Source organism: Haliotis rubra, unplaced genomic scaffold (genome assembly GCF_003918875.1).
Source record: "Haliotis rubra isolate DU_JTF1 unplaced genomic scaffold, ASM391887v1 Scf658, whole genome shotgun sequence".
Classification (NCBI taxonomy): domain Eukaryota; kingdom Metazoa; phylum Mollusca; class Gastropoda; order Lepetellida; family Haliotidae; genus Haliotis; species Haliotis rubra.
The window spans coordinates 6,992-27,419 of NW_025767366.1; the positions used below are offsets into that span (position 1 = coordinate 6,992).

A 20,428-nucleotide genomic window follows, 5' to 3' on the forward strand; every position below is an offset into this window, starting at 1 on the left:
TGTCTACCTACAACCCTACATATGCTTTGATAATGATTGTGAATTATTTGGATTGTACATTATATTGCAGCATCAGCGTTTTCTATCTATCTTGTTGTTTACATTTGAAATGTTGTGTATTTGAAGGTGTATAAGCATGTCATGAACATTAAACTATACACTGCCAGTTATGTTTCGTACGTTTGCTTGTCATTTGTTGGCCGTATGCCCTTATACTGAGCCTCTACAAATGAATATGTATCTGATGCCCCACACATCAAGGATTACAAAGGATGTGTGTTCTAAAGGTGTGTGATGAGTCTGTGACTGATTTGTGGTTGTGCTTTGGTTGTGCTGTGGTTGTGCTGCTAGGATAGTCAGCATCACATCCGTGGGTTCACTGAGGTAAACTGCAGAGACTGGCATCAATGGCTTCCTCCCATGTCAAGATGCCACTCCGTGACATACGTGAGGTACTCTTTAATGCCTTGTTTGACCAAACTTTGACCTCCAGCCCATCCACCCAGAAATACTTCCACTATTTGTATCCGTGTGTTGTTGACGGTTTACTTATTGCAATAAACAAAATACAGTAATTTTGTATTTCTTGCTTTATTCAAAGCCAAAGCACATTGCATATTACATCTGTCATTGATTCCTTGATTACCTCCCTTACCCGCAAGCTAACAGAAGATAGATATTCATTACAGAACAGCATAGTACAACAAAGCGACCTCACCAGCAAGCTAACAGAAGATAGATATTCATTACAGAACAGCATAGTACAACAAAGCGAATCAGTGAATCAGTAAGATTTTACGCCGGTCCCCAGCACTTTTCAAGCATCATCAAGATTGAGGAACACCAGAACACTCGGTAACACTGGGGCCGACCGTATGTTGTCGCAAGTTAGAGTGAGTCAGTTGGTTTTAGGTCCCCTTTGAACAGTATTTCACCTCTGCCGCGGTATGTCAAACTCAGTATCAGGAAATTATTGATTTAGGTCTCAGACGACAGCTGCCATGTTGCTGGAATGTTGGTGAGTGCTGGCTAAAAAACAAACAGACACTGTGGTCAAATCCAGAGATTGTGACATTCCAACTCGAGATGAGTGGATATCGCCACGCCTAAGGGCCGCAACTCCAGATCTGGCTTGGGCGACTGAGCCATCTGCGTATCTATGTTACTTGATGTACACGTGCCAGCTACTGATAGCGATGACAGCTACCTCTTCAAATCCAGCTGGGAGAAGGCAACTGATTGCTGACTGATCACGCCTTCACAGTGTAGTAGCGATTATTCGAATCTTGATCGCCATGGTCTACATACAACAAACAGAATAGAATGTTATAACAGACATTTTTATTAGTTAGAATATTGTTTTGTCTCTAAAATTGTGCACGTTGTACTACCTTGGATTAAGGCAATACTTTAAGATGACACAAGCGAAAAATTTATTTCAAGGTCAAAATAAATCCGTTAAGATGGCCCTGTTCTAAGTTTGAACAAAACGTTCCCCTCAAGTGTTGAGACATTCCGCCAGTCCCCCCAAGCCCAACCCTTTACAGTAATGTGGATCTTCAAATAGATTTTTCGAAATACATGTACAATCATATCAATTTCAATCCAACTGTACACAGTATCAACGGAACTTGTTGTGCAATACCTACACAAAGTTTGAGAACAGACACTTTCTTTACATGACCACGTTTAACCTGTGATGACCAATAGTTGGAAGAGAAGCGGACATAAAGGACCGAAACTATGAAGGTTTACTTGGTTCCGGATCAGAAGGTTCCTACAATGTATGTAGGAAGTTTATTGTTATTCAAATCCAGAGGTTCAGTTTGTTTGAATATCATTAGAATTCGAAAACACAGCCCAGCTGATACTTGTGATAGGAATTCCCAATAACCTCAGCGTATTGACTTTATAGGTCAGGTATTAATATCTACTAGTCAGTGCACATTTTGGATATTGACCCTTATTTATTTGTGCCATGATATTTAATTTCCCTCAAAACAAACGAGGAATTTGGTATTTATGATGCAAATATCACTGTTATTTCTAAACACGCAACCAAGCAATATTCAATATAGAGTTATTGTTAGATTCCACTTAATTTGTAACAGTATGTCATTATCGAAATTTTCAGGACCTCGTCAAATAGATTAATGAATGATTGCACTCACTTTTCCTTTTCGAAGCTACAAAATGAATGATTATATTGGTGAATGGATGGATGGATGGATGGAAGGATCGGTGAGTGAATGAGGGAAACGATTTACAGATTTACATCAATGAGTTTTATGCATATTTGAGGTCCATGTTCTAATTGTGTAGAGAAAACTTCACATTTACATTAAACGTATCGATAATACTAGTACTTCATTGAACCAAGCAAATCTGTTTAAATTTTACATTTTACCCGGGGGGTATTCTTATATATGATGTTATATTACGCCGCGCTGAACATGATGCATTAAATCATTTTTTCCAAGCCTCATATATCCAAGGACGTGTTCAAGCAATATTGTGTTTGTAGAGTCGGGAAGAGCGATGTTATCACTCATCTCAATCGGTGTATCGTCATATAAAAGTGATACTACTTATTGTCACATGTACTTTATCCGTGTAACAACCATTTTCTCGGTCTTCAACACATCACACCCACAACTAGCTAAGTGATCTACTTCAAGTGACTGCATTGATACCTTGACACTGCTGTATGGCAGTTCTTCATTTCGACATGTACAGGAATCAGTGGGTAGCCTAGTGGTTAAATCGTTCGCTGGTCAGGCCGAAGACTTGGGTTTGATTCCCCACATGGGTACAATGTATGAATTCCATTTCTGGTGTCCCCCGCCGTGATAATGCTGGAATGTTGCCAAAAGCGACGTAAAATTAAACTCACTCACTCGACATGTACCCGGCTCATTACGTTATGTATCTTTTATCTGATAATAATCACACATTGCATTGATTTGTGTATCGGAGACAATGCAAAATCAATTTACTATGAAGTCTGTTCTTGTCGAATTAAAGCTACATCAATGAGCGTTCCGTTATTTTCACTTAGTGTTTCCGGGCATAACCTTCCCAGATACAACACTTAAGAAAATCTCGATTCAAGCTCCCGAACCAATCTTCATCACTTTCTCGGGATGACGTGGACTGATGCTCTAACCTGGGCCTGCCCGAGAAGCTGAGACTCCAGATATCTCATTGGTTGATGGTATCGCTAGAGATATCCACTGATTGTCACAGCGAGATAATGTAGCATCTTGTGGATAGTACACTGTAAATGTCCAGTTTCAGACATAAAAGAATTCCCAATAATTCCTATATAAGGAATATGTTTGACAAAGTTTGTATCATTCAAGACACTTTGAGAAACGAAATATATTTCTGTCTTGCTACCCATACTCAACATGAAATGTAAGTCAATCGCTCGTTTAAATGAAAATATGTATTTAAAACAGAGTATAATGATTACAGAATAGACGTATGTCTTGTATTCTGTTTCAATGCATTTCAGAAATTAATCAAATAGACCGAACATTGCATTATATTTCACATGTATTTCGTCAATTAGAATTCAATAGATATTTGACAAAGCAAGTAATGAACAATGCCATGTACATATCATGTATACTTCACAAACTTCAAACACATGGATTTTTGACTTATGATTAATTGTTACTTATAAATCGAAACTTATTTATCAAAAAACTATTATATTCCAGTCTTTTGGACAACTGCTCTGGCTTCCTGTTTCCTGGGATCTTTGTTCTGGCACCAATTTACAGCATATGGGAGCCCAGCAGCCCCATGTGACGTCAGACACACTGACAACCCCGTGGTCAACGATGCAGTGACAAAGGAACCCTTGCTACCTGCTACCCACCAGGGAAATAACGGACCAAGCAATACATCAAGTACAGTCGATGTTGATGACGTCAATGATGCCGCGGGTAGCTGCGAAGAATATTCTACCCGTGTGTTGACATCCCTGACGCTGGTTCGGAATGCAGTTAACATTGCATTTTCTAAAGCCGTAAGTACACAAAACCAGAGCGACAAAATAAAGAGTTAATGCTTTATTAAAGTAATGATTGAAAACGTTGAGGCTAAAGTAATTTCTGTCTATTAAGCCAACTCATGCATCACTCTTTTTACAATGTGTAAACAGCAGTCTTTGGCTCTGTATTTTCGTGCAAAAATTATTGCTTTATTGAAGACTGGGGAAAGAAATGAATTTGCAACCAGATTACTCCTATCATGTTTGAATGGATGTTTTGCTGGGAAAAGCAAATATATATTTTCAAAGATGTCCTATTTTCCTAGCATCTCTTGTATAATTGTATTTTTTATTTTACCAGTAAAATTTGAATATATTTCCAATATAGAAACATGTGGAGGCATTCTTTGAGCGCCGACCAAACGCCCTTCATTTCATTGTAAGGATATGATATCGCTATACCCAAAAATCTAAATTCAAAATCAAACATATGATAAAATAATCTGAGAGGTTTCTGTTTTTTTCTTCTTTTGTCTATATCAAAGTTCATCGTGATGTTGCTGGAATGTTGCTAAGAGCAGAGTAAACTCATACTTGTATCGTAGGACCATGGGTTGTCATAATGGCTGCAGGGATTACATTCGTAAAAGGAATTTACCAATGACTATGTTAATGGTCACTTGAATTGAAAATTGCTGCCCTTCGTCTGCATGGCGTTTCCTCATTCGGAAGGAGAAGGAGTATGGAGTGAGTGCGTGAGTGAGTTTTACGCCGCACTCAGCAATATTCCAGCTATATGGTGGCGGTCTGTAATAAATCAAGTCTGGACCAGTGATCAACAGCATGAGCATCGATCTACGCAATTGGGATACGATGAGTCAACCAAGTCCCGTTAGTCAAATCTTACGACAAGCATGGGTTACTGAAGATCAGTTCTAACACGGATCTTCACGGATGAGGGAGAATGGAAAGACGCGCAAAACGCTCCAAATGTCAAGTATATACATGCTTGTATGTGCAATGTTAACGCGGGAAATCAATTTGCTAGATATATGCATGCAATTATACCCCACACTACCCTGTACATACCCAGTTTTACATTTTTATGATAAAAGACGCAGTTGTTACACATAAACTGTTATTCAGTGCTATACCAATTTCCGTGGATCGTTCAGTTTCAATCCAGCAATCATCAGGATCCTTTTGATACCAGGGTTGTTGCCATTATACTTCGCGAGTTGATCAAAGTGGCATTGTCAAACTCTGGCATTAACGAAATCATAAACTGAATAAACTGAAATCACTGCATGACGAGTTCTTTCTTGAAACCCCTTTGATTCCAGAATTCGTCCCCGAACCCAAGCAAACCTGCGGGTGCTAAATGGGAAGGTATCCGAAAGATTTCAGGAATACTGAAGCCTGATTTTCAATGCATTGAATGCCTCTCAAAGCAGTGCAAAATCCAACTCACTCACTTTGTAACATGTCCAACTTTCAGTGTTCAACACTCTGCAGTCACTATCCCAACAAATGCAAGTCATCTAACTTCTGTGATGTCATCAAAGAGCGGGCGAGCAACACCGAATATATCCCCGAATGGCCACAAAACACGCCCATCACCTCGCTCATGGTAAAGTTGTTTTCATTATGTTCGAAAAAAGACATGTTCCGATTAAAACCAATAATTTAGAACCAATTCCTAATAAAATATTGTATTGCATGGATACATGAAGTAATTCCTTTGTAAATCATTCTAAAACATAACATTATTTTTCTGACAAGTTTATATTTCCTAAGTGTGAGCAATTACTACTTGGTAGGGAAAATGTATACAATATGAATGAAATTATGGGGGTTTTATCGCCAAAAGACAATTGCGCGGCCAAATGTTGGTAACGAATGACACCTATATACAAGCGGAAGTCATTGAGCAATCCAATTGGCTTTGCGGAATTTTGTTAAAAGGAAATGGAGTCTTTTAGGATTAGAAATTAATGTCATTAGTCGTATTCAGCCTGCTGTGGGTCACATCCTGGATCTTCTGGCCTGTCTTGAGATTGGTGAGAAGAACGTGAACTAGGCTCCCATGAGTTATCGTCATCAAGTATCAGCCGCCTTCAACCGGACACGAACCGAGGTGTCGGGCCTGAACATCGCCATGGACGAACTGGTAAGACTGTCCAGAATGTTGCAACATTATTTCGGTTACAGGATGATATGCACGTTGCATCTTAGTGGGAACGGTTTCTGTGTCCTGCTTTGACCATTACATTTACATATACTACGGTTATAACGAACTCGAAGGGTCCGTTAATTTCAGTTCGTTATAACCATTGCTGATTATATGCAATTTGACTAAACTATGCACCTTATGCCAGGCCAGGAAACATGGTTTGTTACATCTGTCAGTAACTGTTCTTTATGAGCGTGTTCGCTGTAAACCGTGTCTAAATTTTCTGACAGATTCCAGATTCTGACAAAACTGATTCCATTGAGAGTAATAGGCAAAACATATGATTCGATCACTTAAAGAAGTCACGAGTACGAGTACAGTTCTGAAATAGCAACATGGAACTCGCCCGCGATCACTTGAGTCTATCTTGCCAAAGAGACGCAACTCGGTGCTGTCAGTTGCGGCGCCTGTGGACAAGTTGGCAACCGGGATCCCATGGCCAAGAATCATACAATAGTTGAATTGGTGTGCTTCTTTCTGTATTTAAGTTCTTTCAGTTCATATGGAAAATTCCATCATCACTAAAGCACCGATCTATTTCTAGGTCTTCTGCTTGAACCTCCCGGCCCCTGTTGGCCAATGTAGATCTAATGTAACCCTCTCAGACCCACAAGACCCGTACACAGCTGTCATCGACGGTCTCTACATCCTCGTCTGGGTCAGCAACGACATGACGACAATGATACAACAAGCCACGAAATGAACTCAGCATATCTCGACTCCTTAACATTTCTATGGCTATTTTCCTGAAGTAATCTCTCTCTGTATGGATATCTTAGTCTTTCGTCCATGCATTCTAGTGTGCATTTGTGTGCATGTTGTGTGTATGTTTTGATGGTGAAGCACACACAATGTTTATTTATATGTTTTGTACGATGTTTTGTACAATTTTATATGTTTTGTATGTGATTAACAATGAAGCACACAGCTAAATGAGTTACAACTTCTTGTTTATTGCACGGAGCGACATTTCGGTATAGATTCTTTTAGCTTGAAAACAGTGAAAGGCTCTACACCTAAACGCCGCTCTATGTAATCAACAAAAATTTGTTCTCTTTTAAGTCATGTGCTTCATTATTGACCAAATATTGTAGACATATTATGTCCTTAAAACCTACAAACCTATTATCTATGAAGATAATAGATATCTGCTGCAAACATAGTCCTTGAATTCTGAAACATGTTAGGTTATACTCAACGATATTGGTGGCACCTGGGCACAATCTGACGGTTTTACTGACTTAAACTTCATGTTTACAAAACAAATGGTGAAGTTCATTTCTATTTGTATAGGACTATGACAATAATTACTGATTTATGTGACAAGTAATATAACTATAGACTACAACACCCTTTCCATAATCATAAGGAATCTCTGCTAAATACACATTCCATTGTTCGATATCGACTATGTCCAGCTGTTTTTAAACCAAATCTAAAGACGTGTCTCTTTGCTGAAGCACTTCAACTCTATGTGATATCTAGACCATCTTAGAGCCAAAGCGCCTTTGAGCGGTTTACGGATATTGGCGCTATACAAGTATTTGTATGTATGTATGTATGTCCAAAACATATGTCACTATGTCTAAGCACTATCTAAATCACTATGTATACTTATAAATCTGTCTAAATGTTTGATCTGTGGCTTATAAATATAATAATAGTGGCTGTAAATTAAATATTTTTTAGATTCAGCGAGAAATCACTTCATTTCTACTCTTGGCTTTAATCTGAACGTTGTTGTTTTGTGACACGGTGTAAGTTGGTAACTGAATCTGCAGTAGCTCAATTTTGTAAACCATTTTATACGCCATATATCGCATGCTTATACTTTCTGTTTGTATTTTTATATGAAGGCGATAGACGTCAAGCTGGCGTTGAGATGACGGAACATGATGTTATTTTTACAGCTTTACGATTGTCATTTACTATGCATTTACATTTACTCTCTAACAATGTGTATTCGTTGTCTACCTACAGCCCTACATATGCTTTGATAATGATTGTGAATTATTTGGATTGTACATTATATTGCAGCATCAGCGTTTTCTATCTATCTTGTTGTTTACATTTGAAATGTTGTATATTTGAAGGTGTATAAGCATGTCATGAACATTAAATTATACACTGCCAGTTATGTTTCGTACGTTTGCTTGTCATTTGTTGGTCGTATGCCCTTATATCTGAGCCTCTACAAATGAATATGTATCTGATGCCCCACACATCAAGGATTACAAAGGATGTGTGTTCTAAAGGTGTGTAATGAGTCTGTGACTGGAATCCCACAGTTGTGGTTGTGCTTTGGTTGTGCTTTGGTTGTGCTGCTAGGATAGTCAGCATCACATCCGTGGGTTCACTGAGGTAAACTGCAGAGACTGGCATCACTGGCTTCCTCCCATGTCAAGATGCCACTCCGTGACATACGTGAGGTACTCTTTAATGCCTCGTTTGACCAAACTTTGACCTCCAGCCCATCCACCCAGAAACACTTCCACTATTTGTATCCGTGTGTTTTTGACGGTTTACTTATTGCAATAAACAAAATACAGTAATTTTGTATTTCTTGCTTTATTCAAAGCCAAAGCACATTGCATATTACATCTGTAATTGATTCAATGATTACTTCCCTCACCCGGAAGCTAACAGAAGATTGATATTCAGTACAGAACAGCATAGTACAACAAAGCGAATCAGTAAATCAGTATGATTTTACGCCGGTCCCCAGCACTGTTCAAGCATCAACAAGATTGAGGAACACCAGAACACTCGGTAACACTGGGGCCGTATGTTGTCGCAAGTAAGAGTGAGTGAGTTGGTTTTAGGTCCCCTTTGAACAGTATTTCACCTCTGCCGCGGTATGTCAAACTCAGTATCAGGAAATTATTGATTTAGGTCTCAGACGACAGCTGCCATGTTGCTGGAATGTTGGTGAGTGCTGTCTAAAAAACAAACAGACACTGTGGTCAAATCCAGAGATTGTGACATTCCAACTCGAGATGAGTGGATATCGCCACGCCTAAGGGCCGCAACTCCAGATCTGGCTTGGGCGACTGAGCCATCTGCGTATCTATGTTACTTGATGTACACGTGAAAGCTACTGATAGCGATGACAGCTACCTCTTCAAATCCAGCTGGGAGAAGGCACCTGATTGCTGAGTGATCACGCCTTCACAGTGTAGTAGCGATTATTCGAATCTTGATCGCCATGGTCTACATACAACAAACAGAATAGAATGTTATAACAGACATTTTTTATTAGTTAGAATATTGTTTTGTCTCTAAAATTGTGCACGTTGTACTACCTTGGATTAAGGCAACACTTTAAGAAGACACAAGCGAAAAATTTATTTCAAGCTCACAATAAATCCGTTAAGATGGCTCTGTTCTAAGTCTGAATAAAACGTTCTCCTCAAGTGTTGAGACAATCCGCCAGGCCCCAAGCCCAACCCCTTTACTGTAATGTGGATCTTCAAATAGATTTTTCGAAATACATGTACAATCATATCAATTTCAATCCAACTGTACACAGTATCAACGGAACTTGTTGTGCAATACCTACACAAAGTTTGAGAACAGACACTTTCTTTACATGACCACGTTTAACCTGTGATGACCAATAGTTAGAAGAGAAGCGGACATAAAGGACCGAAACTATGAACGTTTACTTGGTTCCGGATCAGAAGGTTCCTACAATGTATGTAGGAAGTTTATTGTTATTCAAATCCAGAGGTTCATTTTGTTTGAATATCATTAGAATTCGAAAACACAGCCCAGCTGATACTTGTGATAGGAATTCCCAATAACCTCAGCGTATTGACTTTATAGGTCAGGTATTAATATCTACTAGTCAGTGCACATTTTGGATATTGACCCTTATTTATTTGTGCCATGATATTTGATTTCCCTCAAAACAAACGAGGAATTTGGTATTTATGATGCAAATATCACTGTTATTTCTAAACACGCAACCAAGCAATATTCAATATAGAGTTATTGTTAGATTCCACTTAATTTGTAACATTATGTCATCATCGAAATTTTCAGGACCTCGTCAAATAGATTAATGAATGATTGCACTCACTTTTCCTTTTCGAAGCTACAAAATGAGTGATTATATTGGTGAATGGATGGATGGATGGATGGAAGGATCGGTGAGTGAATGAGGGAAACGATTTACAGATTTACATCAATGAGTTTTATGCATATTTGAGTTCCATGTTCTAATTGTGTAGAGAAAACTTCACATTTACATTAAACGTATTGATAATACTAGTATTTCATTGAACCAAGACTATACGATGATATGATAAATAAAAACATCTAAAATGTAATAAATATAAACAGAGTCCACTCCTGACCAGGTTGAAAACATAACTTCTTACACATGAATTCACAAGATGTGTCCCTTATTTCATGGCAATATTCACACCTTTAACTCATGGATTATTATGTTTTAATAAAAAAATGACATCATGGTATGAAAATGATACTTTTGGAAATGTTTCAGAGAATGATTGAGAGAGGATAAGATTCTTCTATGGGATAAAGGAGCAGAATGAAGTGCTGAGGTGTTGTCATTGACAACCGCTGTTACTCCTCTTGTGCCTTATCGTCCTCAAGGCGAATCCTTCCTTACGGCACAGCAGAACATCATAGACAAAACCATTCCTATAATCTGTAAAGGAAACACAAAGTACGGTCGGAATTATCTCGATATTTGCCATCAATCTCTTAATGGTCATATTTTTTAAATCACTAATATTTAGGTTTAGACGCTCACAAAGATAAACAATTATATTTGAAGCTATGTTGATCGAAATCAGTTTACTCTGAAGTCTTTCAATTGATTAGAAAACCTCCATCTGCAATGTGAAGATTTCAACATCTCACATTCAACCTTCCCCTGTCACTAAGGATCTTGGTGTATATCTTGATGCCAGTTTGTCTTTGGAATCGCAAGTCAACCATCTATATAAAACTGTCACTATTATCTGCGAACCATCAGCTCCATTAGAAATCTCAGCACAACATAATGTGCTCATTCTTTGGTTCGATCTATTATACTCTCTCGACTCGACTATTGCAACAGTCTGCACTTTGGCATCAGTTCAACTCAGCTTCAGTAACTTCAAAAATTACAGAATTCAGCAGCTCGCATCGTCTGCCTCAAGTCCAAGAAAGATCATATCACACCTTCACTGATGTCTCTACACTGGTTGCCTGTCAAATTCCGGATTGACTTCAAAATTCTCTTTATCACTTTCAAAGCTCTACATGGACAAACACCAGTCAGTACATCCCAACCCGACCATTACGATCCCAGAATCACCAGCTACTTGTCATTCCTAAAGTTCGACTCCCATCCTATGGGAAAAGATCATTCAACAAGCAGCCGCCGGTCTCTGGAACAACTTGCCCACTCACACCAAGGATGCTGAATCTTTGGACACATTTAAATCGTCTCTAAAACCCACTTTTTTTTCGTCTTGCCTGTTACTAGACTTTCTATGTTCAGTTGTCTCTCTGTAAATAGTTTTAACTATTTTTTTCTCCTATAGTATTGTACGTAGCGCCATGAGCGGGTATTAGTACCTGGATGTAGCGCTAGATAAGTACCCACATTATTATTATTAGGTCTTCAGACGAATGTCTGGAAGACCTACTGTTATTATCCGAATATTCTTCTTCTTATTATTTGTACAAATTTTGAAACAGCTCTCCTGACCTAACCGCGGGGCCGATTTTCATGAAACTTTCAGGGATGATAACCTCTATGCTGAAATTGATATATAGTCGAAAAAAATCCGACTTCCGGCTTCGGGTAGGGGCAGATAACTCAAAACGTCGAAATCTTTCAACGTCAATATCTCCAAAACTGTAAGCGATACATGTACCAAATTTTCACTCAATGTAGACAATACTTTCTCCGTTGATTCAATGCATAGGGGAATTAGCAGGCAGGTCAAATTTTCCGTTATTTTATAAAAACTGAATTTTTTGTCGATTTTCACGTTTTGACGGTGCCTGTGTTCAAAAATCTTCTTCTCCAGAACGGCATATAGTACAATCGTGTTCAAAATATTATATTAAAGCCCACCCTCTGGACTACTTAATCCCTTAAAGGCATATCGATATCTTGAATAGTTTAAGAGTTATCACCCTTGGAATTTGGTTAATTTTTCTAAGACGCATTTTGATATGGTTCATAAAAATGTCAGCTCTGCGAAAACATTATGGATTTCATTTTTGCTTCACATTATGATTTTGTAAAATTCAATAATTACGTCACAATTACGACACAAACACAACCTTTACGATTTTTCACATTTCCGCACGTTTTGACGGTGCCTGTGTTTAAAAAATCTTCTTCTCCAGAACGGCATATAGTACTATCGTGTTCTATATATCGTTTTAAAGCCCACACTTCGGACTACCTAAACCCTTCAAGGCATGTCGATATCTTGAATAGTGTCGGAGTTACTACCTTTGGAAAGTCTATCAATTTTGTCAAAACGCATTTTTGTAGGGTTCACAGCTCTGCGAATACACAATGGATTTCATTTTTCAAGGTACCAAACTGTAGATAATGAAATGTGGAACATTTCTGCTGCACATTATTGTTATGTAAAAGTCAATAATTACGCCACAATTACGCCACAAACAGGGAGGGACATTATGATTTTCGCATTTTGTCAGTTGTGAGATAACTGAAGGAAGCGACAGTATATTCTAGCAACAATCGCCACTTCCTGGTTTTCCAATGCCCAAAGAAATAGTTCCCCTTATAACAGGGCGTAGCTCCTTTGTTCTTAGGTCTACAGTCAAACCAATTAGTGTTCTGGCTTCAACACTTCAAACACCCGTAACTCCGAGTTAAAATCGACGCTCGAAGCATTACAAGTAAAGGCAGCCACGGGGAGTGTATGGGGAAGTCTGAAGACCGTCAGTATTGCCCATGAGGCAATCCTAGTTATTATTATTATTATATTTTGATGGTACGCTTTAAACGGATGTCAATCGATAAACATGCACCACTGAACTGAAAATGTATGCAGTCTTCAAACCTATCGATTTAAAATAGACAGTGAACATTTTTACTTCAACGATTTGCGATGCCCTTTTTTACCATGAGTCGCAACTGTTTCAGTATATACTATGATGGGAATCTGGAATACATAGCTGTGAATGTTTTATTTTACAATCAGACATTTGTGCAAATAGATAGATAGATAGATAGATATAGATAGATAGATAGATAGATAGATAGATAGATAGATAGATAGATAGATAGATAGATAGATAGATAGATAGATAGATAGATAGATAGATAGATAGATAGATAGATAGATAGATAGATAGATAGATAGATAGATAAACTTTACTCACCATAATAACAGCGCCAAGAAATGCCACTGCCGCCGTTTTACCAAGGTTCGGTGCCAGTGTTTTGAAAAACTCCTCGGCACAAGGCTAGAAATGAGAGAATTTGTCAATGTTTAACACAAAAGATTTCCACAAAGTGAGGAGTTCAGCCTCAAAAACCCCAGAGCTTTAAAAACATTTTGATAATATTTCAATTGATGAAGTTTTTATGCTGAAGTCAAACATATTCATATGAAGTTCCAAGGTACCCGATACACGTGAGATCTGACAACAGTGTGGATTAGGTGGCATGGCTCGGTCACCTCGCTAATTGTTTGATCGGCATTAAATCGGTGAGTCAATAATGAGACACATGACTTTATGGATGACAACTTCTTGTTTATTGCATAGAGCGACGTCGATGTAGATTCTTACACTGCTAATGTCGTCCTAAACCGATTGCGTAGTTCGTTTCATATTCAATCATATCCCAGTTTAGAATATTTACTGACTGACGTCATACTGCTGGACGTGAAACATCATCCATCACGCACTTGGAACTTGTCAATTCGATATTCGACCCTGTAAATCCGCAGGCTTATCCGGAGAAACGTCGGGTAATTAAAATTAACTAAAAGTGATAATTAAAATATTAATGTCCCCTTTTCATTTTCAAAGCCGGATTGTCATGCGGGTTGGATTTCTGTAAAGGAGTTAACTTACCTTCTGATAAGTCTCAAGTTTACAGGAGACTTCAGTTAAGGTGTCAACAGGATAATCTGAAATTCCAGATTTGGCTCCACAGCAATGGAACTGCAACAAATGTTATAGGTCTCATTTCCCGGTGTGACGTTTCTCGATCTTTATGTGTGAGTGAGTGAGTGGTTTTCCGTTGCCTTTTGCAATACTCCAGCAATATCACAGCGGGGGACACCAGAAATGGGCATCACACAATGTACCCATGTGGGGATCTTGATCTTTATTAAGAGGATAGCAATTACGTCAATAAATCTGGGAGATATGATCCCATGTTATAAATATTCCATCAAGATTTAAATATCTAAGAACCACTATTTCGTTATTTTATGATGCCATTAAAGGGTACCCGTAAGTGCAGTGTCTTACCGCTTCCTGGAAGTTATGTATGAAGAGTTTGGCATCTGTGTCGCCCTTGTAGACATTAACTTTGCTCTGGAGGTAATTGCCGAATGCGTCTTTCACCTGTCAAGAAAGTGAAAGCAGATAACATAATGTGCAAGTGAGTGACTTTTTAAGTCACTACACATACGTACAGAAACACAGTATTGTTTTATAAGTGAATCTTGTTTAACTCCGCTCTGAAAATTTCTCCAGTTTCAACTTCATGAAACCAATCAGCGTACTTTAGTTTAATATTAGGTTGGGCATGGGATTCGACTCTATGATAATTACATCCTGGCATGCACAAGGGACGCAACTCTGAACAGCGAATTGGTAAGGCTTAAACGGCAAGTGATGCCGCCTATCTTACACTGATGCCTGGGCAATTTGCTTCGTCCAGCTGTTAAGGATATGGTGTGGCTATAATAATAATGAGTTATATGAGCTCGAGGCTGCTGGTATACATACGTTATCCATCTGGATGAGAACAATCACTCCAGCCGCAAGAAGAACCACAAATACGATGCACAAACTGATGAAAAACTGAAAATATGAAAACATACATTGAAACATTTTTTAAATAATATTTCATATCACAACGAGTTGTTGAACTGAACACCACTTTCAACTAAATTTCATTTTGTTTGTTTTTTGCTTGCTTATATTTTTTATGTTATTTTTAACGCCGTATTTAGCAATATTCCAGATACAAATCAGGCCAGCGAGTCTGGACAAGAAAGTCTAGTGATTGATATTATGAGCGACGACCCATGTGGTCGGGGTAATCAAACAGGAAGTGACCTCACCACAACAAGAAGGCACTGGCTCCTTCTGATTGTTCCACAAACTCCGACAACGCCGACAAGGAGGATGACGCACCCGATGCTGATGAAAATGCTGGAGGCTGTCAGTAACGCGTTAAAATCGACAGACTCGTTTATGTATTCACCAGCGTCTGGGTCAACCGAATCAGATTCCAAATCCTACAATCCCAAGCCCAAGAATCTGAAATGAAATGATGCATTAGACAAAACAGAGCGAATGCTACAAGGATCTCAACATTGCCTTGAGTCAGATATTGCCAACATTGCCTTGAGTCAGATATTGCCAACATTGCCTTGAGTCAGATATTGCCAACATTGCCTTGAGTCAGATATTGCCAACATTGCCTTGAGTCAGATATTGCCAACATTGCCTTGAGTCAGATATTTCCAACATTGCCTTGAGTCAGATATTGCCAACATTGCCTTGAGTCAGATATTGCCAACATTGCCTTGAGTCAGATATTGCCAACAATGATCAATTCTAAAACATAAGACATAAGAACATATTACATTATTTCATCACTTCTATAGAGGTCATTCCATCGCTATTTGGATAAAATGATTACATTTAAAGCGACTGAGTGAATGAGAGGTCTCGTTTAATCGGCACTTTTATCAGAAGATCTGACAGAGTGTAAAAGTGTCAGTAAAACATGTAGAAAAGAGATTGGAATCCCCAGTGTTCCCCTCCTTATAGTTCTGTTCTTTGATGTACTAGTATATGAATCAGGATTTCAGCGCGAGTCAAAATAACGTAATTTCAACAAGAAGTTTAACTCAAGCTTTACATCGATGATCTGATATCGTTCAATAACTACCAAACAGCCAATTCCCTTCCACTGATTTACCCCACTGAACTTGTAATGACCATGGATACCGTCTAGTGATTTAAGTATTAAGATCCATGCATGACAAATCCAGAGTGACAACAAACTCTCAACAGGACTGTGTGACAGGAGGTATAACTTTAACAATTCCAATTGTCAACTTTCTCTTTATATCGACCAGTCTTCTAACAGCTCCAGTCTTTGGTGTTTACATTTCATAAGTTAAAAGGAACAATCTAGAATGGTCTTTTGACCAAGATTTAATAAGAAAACATTTGACTCATGTTCAGAATATGTTCGGCATCCAAATCCTGAAGCTTTCAAAAAGTTTAATGGTGGACACGTAGGCATCAGTGGCAGAATTGATCCAATTCCCTATTTTAAGTACACCATACATTCCCGAATTATTTCTATTCAACAATTGTCTAGCCTTAGCATGTGTTTATGACGGGTGCCACCGGTTGGACAGGATACGGTGGGTTTTTTCGGGAGTGATTCAAAAATGCAACAGTATGATATGGCAAATATCGTAAATCGATCCTGCTCTTGATACAGTTTTGGGGGATGTGAAAAGATTTTAGTAGCTTATATTCAACATTGTGATCACACAGATTAAGATCACTGTAAACTTTATTCAAGATGGGTACAAATATTTTATTGATGCACGTTGTCCGGGCGGCAGTCAGTTGTATTGATTGAATAGGTCAACGTGACCCAACCGACGTCCACCGCTCTTTAAACTGAATCATTGTTGTTATCCGTAGTTCAGATCGATAAGTAAAACCTGTTCGAACGATTAATGCACTGGCGTGTCTGCTTTGTATTGCTGAATAGGACACTTGTCATCACATATACACTATACCTACTTATCATTACTACTTACAAATATCAGTATGCTTTTATCGATCGAACAGAAATAGTTATGTCGTTTTTTGTCGACATATTGATAACACCCCGATATACTACTCACGGGTTGGAGTGAGATTGTAATTTATAATTTAGTGCATTTAAATAACAGCGACCTGAAAGAAAGATGGCTTGACTAAACAATCCAATGAGTAATGTGCACATCGATTGTCACCATACTCTTAAACGTTGACACTATATAACATCGTCCCCGACCGTAGTGTTCTGTTCATTACGTTACTTGGTATGAACGATTCCTGGGGAAAACTCCCAACCCGGAAATCCCAACCCTATTAATAGATCTGGTGCGCAAATACACCTGTACGTATCACACAATACATTTTATTATTATGTATTACAGGACCCAGAAGAAATACGATCATGTGCAGAATAATATGGGATCCGTTAGCATAATATGTTTATATTCAGTACATAAAGGGCCCATACTGATAATACTTCCGTGTAAAAAAAATCAATATTGAGAGAAACGCTGTAAAATTCACTTATCGTTTTGTTGGTTTTGGAAGGAAGAATTCATATGACGTTAAACTTGTTTATAGTCGAAACATTTGTGATGATGCCAGATGTAGCATACGTTGTTATTGAGAACAGTTATGCATGCCAGGAACCAGGAACCAGACCGTACGTTAACATTCAGAACACGCTAGACTAGGGAACTGGATATCCCCATAACGGACATACACAAGAACAGCATTAAACTCACCAAGAACAGAATGTTGAATGCGTACATCAAATATTTGATGCAACTAATTCTTTCCCCAGAACACATCCTGCTGCTTAGTATTCCTCACGTATGCAGATTAACGGTACACCAGTATGTCCTATACGTTGTCCTGTGGACAAAGAACGGTCACAGCTGGTAGAAGACAATATCAGAATGTACATGCACATACAGGTGTCAGTCATACGTTAGTTTGAATGTCAAGATAACTTCGTTACAACAAACACTACCTTTCTCTGTGGCTGTAAGACTCCTTGTGTAGACAAGTTGCTGGGCTGTGACTGGTTGACGTGTGTTGTGTGACGCGTGTTCGATATGAGTCAAATGGCAAACCCTACTTTCGTTTTCATTTTGATTTATGGATTTATTGCGCCTGAATGAAATATTAATAATATGAAATATAACATACAAGCATCTATATAATTATCCTCATTATATATTGCGTGTGCTGAGGTGAATAGAACTAATCAAACCGAAAGCCATTCGTGACCAACTCGTGTTATTCCGGGACAGGTGGAATAGCAAATGGGCGAGTGGTGACGAATGACCGAAAGCCTGCGTTTGTTTTTGTTTGTTTATTTTCTACATATACTATTCACACTTTGCTAGGGATCAAAGCATTGATTCAACAGAAAACTATGATATGGGGTCAAATTTGGTTTAAATATCTAAGCCTATTGTAAACATGGATCCTAGGTTTCATTGCATCTTGTGGATCCCATACCTGCTATTGACAGGTGTTCGTACTTGTCAAAGACCCGTGCCATGATTTGCAAAATGGTTCATTGGTGCCATGAAAGCCATTTTTATGGTTACTCATGTATCACGTGCATACGGTTAGCTTAGAGTGGCTATTTTCCTAATATACTCTCCAAAAAAAGAAACGCATCTAGGAATTTCAACTGTATTTTTATGTTTATTTTGAAACATCTTGTAGGCTTTATGAGTCAATGAAATATAGCGAAATTGCACACTGGGAATGCAAACTTATCCGTCTTTGGCACCAACTCGAGGAAAGTCAGTTTGAGTGTCACATGGAGACGTGTGGTGGCGCTGAAGTCAATACCTCGTGTGACCACCGTGGACATCCAGAACTGCACGGCATCGCCTCGGCATCGAACGAATAAGTCTCAGAATCTCGTGTTGCCCAATCGCAGCCCACTCTGCCTGTAGTGCCTGTGCGAGTTGCTGAAGTGTTTGGGGCTGAGGGTTACGGCGACGCACCCGTCTGTCCAGGGTGTCACACAGATGTTCGATCGGGTTTAAGTCCGGTGGTCTTGAGGGCCAGGGGAGCACATTGATGTTGTGGTTCTGGAGGCATTGTCCTGTTGAAACAACTCCCTCTGGCGATCAATGATTGGAAGGAGGTGTGGGCGTAGGATTTCGTCACAGTACCGTTGAGCTGTCAGGTTGACCTGGATCATCACCAAATCACTTCTCCTACGGCAGGTGATCGCTCCCCACATCATAACACTTCCCCGGCCGAATCTGTCCACTTGGGGAACGCAAGCGTCGGCGAAACGTTCACGTCGACGTCTGTACACCTGCATTCTTCCATCGCGTCGTTCCAATAGAAATCGTGATTCATCACTGAACCAGATTCTACGCCAATTCGGTAGGTTCCAGGCCTGAACGTTGGTGCACCATTGAACTCGATGTCGACGATGTTGTTGTCGAAGCACAGGGCCAAAATAAGGTCTTCTGGCACGTAAACCAGCCTCTCTCAGCCTGTTCCTGACGGTCTGTGCAGAAAGCCTCCTCAATCCGGGTATTTGTCGAGCGGTACTGGTCGCCGTAGCTGTTCGATGACGCAGGTGAAGTACCCGGATGTAGCGACCCTTCGCCGCAGTGGTCACTCGAGGCCCACTACGAGGGGCATCTGCTACCACATTCGGCCGGCGATATCTCTCTCAGAGCCGTGAAATGGTGCTTTGGTGTACATTCATGCTACGGGCAACTGCACGTTGAGACTGGCCAGCTTCAAGCAAACCAATGACGGTTGGCTTCACTTAGACGTGGCATTTTGCGTTCGTCAACAATATTCCACATACAGTGAATAATCGACAGACAGCGATCAACCTTTTATACCCATATCATTGAGACTATCTGATCCCCAACTTTCACGTGCATTGCATGTGAATTGTGTATTCTGTGACACTACACGCCGAAATTGAAAATCATGCTGTTAAATACGGGTATTTTACGGATGGTGCGTTTTGTTGTGATGTTTCAAAACATAAACACCATAGGACTCATAAACAGAGCAAAACCTTTTGTAAAATGACTCACGTTTTAATTAATTGCTACATGAAATTGTTATTTTCATGCTGGGCTTCTTTTTTGGGAGAGTATATGTGTTACTATATCATTATTTGACCAGTTTTAAATTGATAC

At 39.1% G+C, this 20,428-nt stretch overlaps 1 protein-coding gene and 1 long non-coding RNA gene across 2 annotated transcripts; both read right to left on the reverse strand.

The window, feature by feature from the left end:
• Positions 1-10,669: 10,669 nt before the first annotated feature.
• Positions 10,670-15,695, reverse strand: LOC124257320 (CD9 antigen-like). The gene is made up of 6 exons (XM_046691356.1): positions 15,542-15,695; positions 15,204-15,278; positions 14,721-14,816; positions 14,319-14,408; positions 13,620-13,703; positions 10,670-10,908 (listed from the first exon to the last, which is right to left on the reverse strand). The coding sequence occupies exons 2-6, from the start codon at positions 15,210-15,212 to the stop codon at positions 10,849-10,851; spliced, it is 339 nt and encodes a 112-aa protein (XP_046547312.1). The 5' UTR covers positions 15,213-15,278; positions 15,542-15,695; the 3' UTR covers positions 10,670-10,848.
• A 10-nt stretch (positions 15,696-15,705) lies between these two features.
• Positions 15,706-18,367, reverse strand: LOC124257321. Its single transcript, XR_006893235.1, has 3 exons — positions 18,265-18,367; positions 18,017-18,146; positions 15,706-15,740 (listed from the first exon to the last, which is right to left on the reverse strand). It is a non-coding gene; the product is annotated as an uncharacterized LOC124257321 (long non-coding RNA).
• Positions 18,368-20,428: the final 2,061 nt, after the last annotated feature.

Coding starts and splice junctions, on each gene's coding strand:
- LOC124257320 (XM_046691356.1), bottom strand. Junction 13,704..14,318: donor AACTTGAGACTTATCAGAAG/GTAAGTTAACTC, acceptor TCTCATTTCTAG/CCTTGTGCCGAGGAGTTTTT. Junction 10,909..13,619: donor TTCTTGGCGCTGTTATTATG/GTGAGTAAAGTT, acceptor TTTCCTTTACAG/ATTATAGGAATGGTTTTGTC.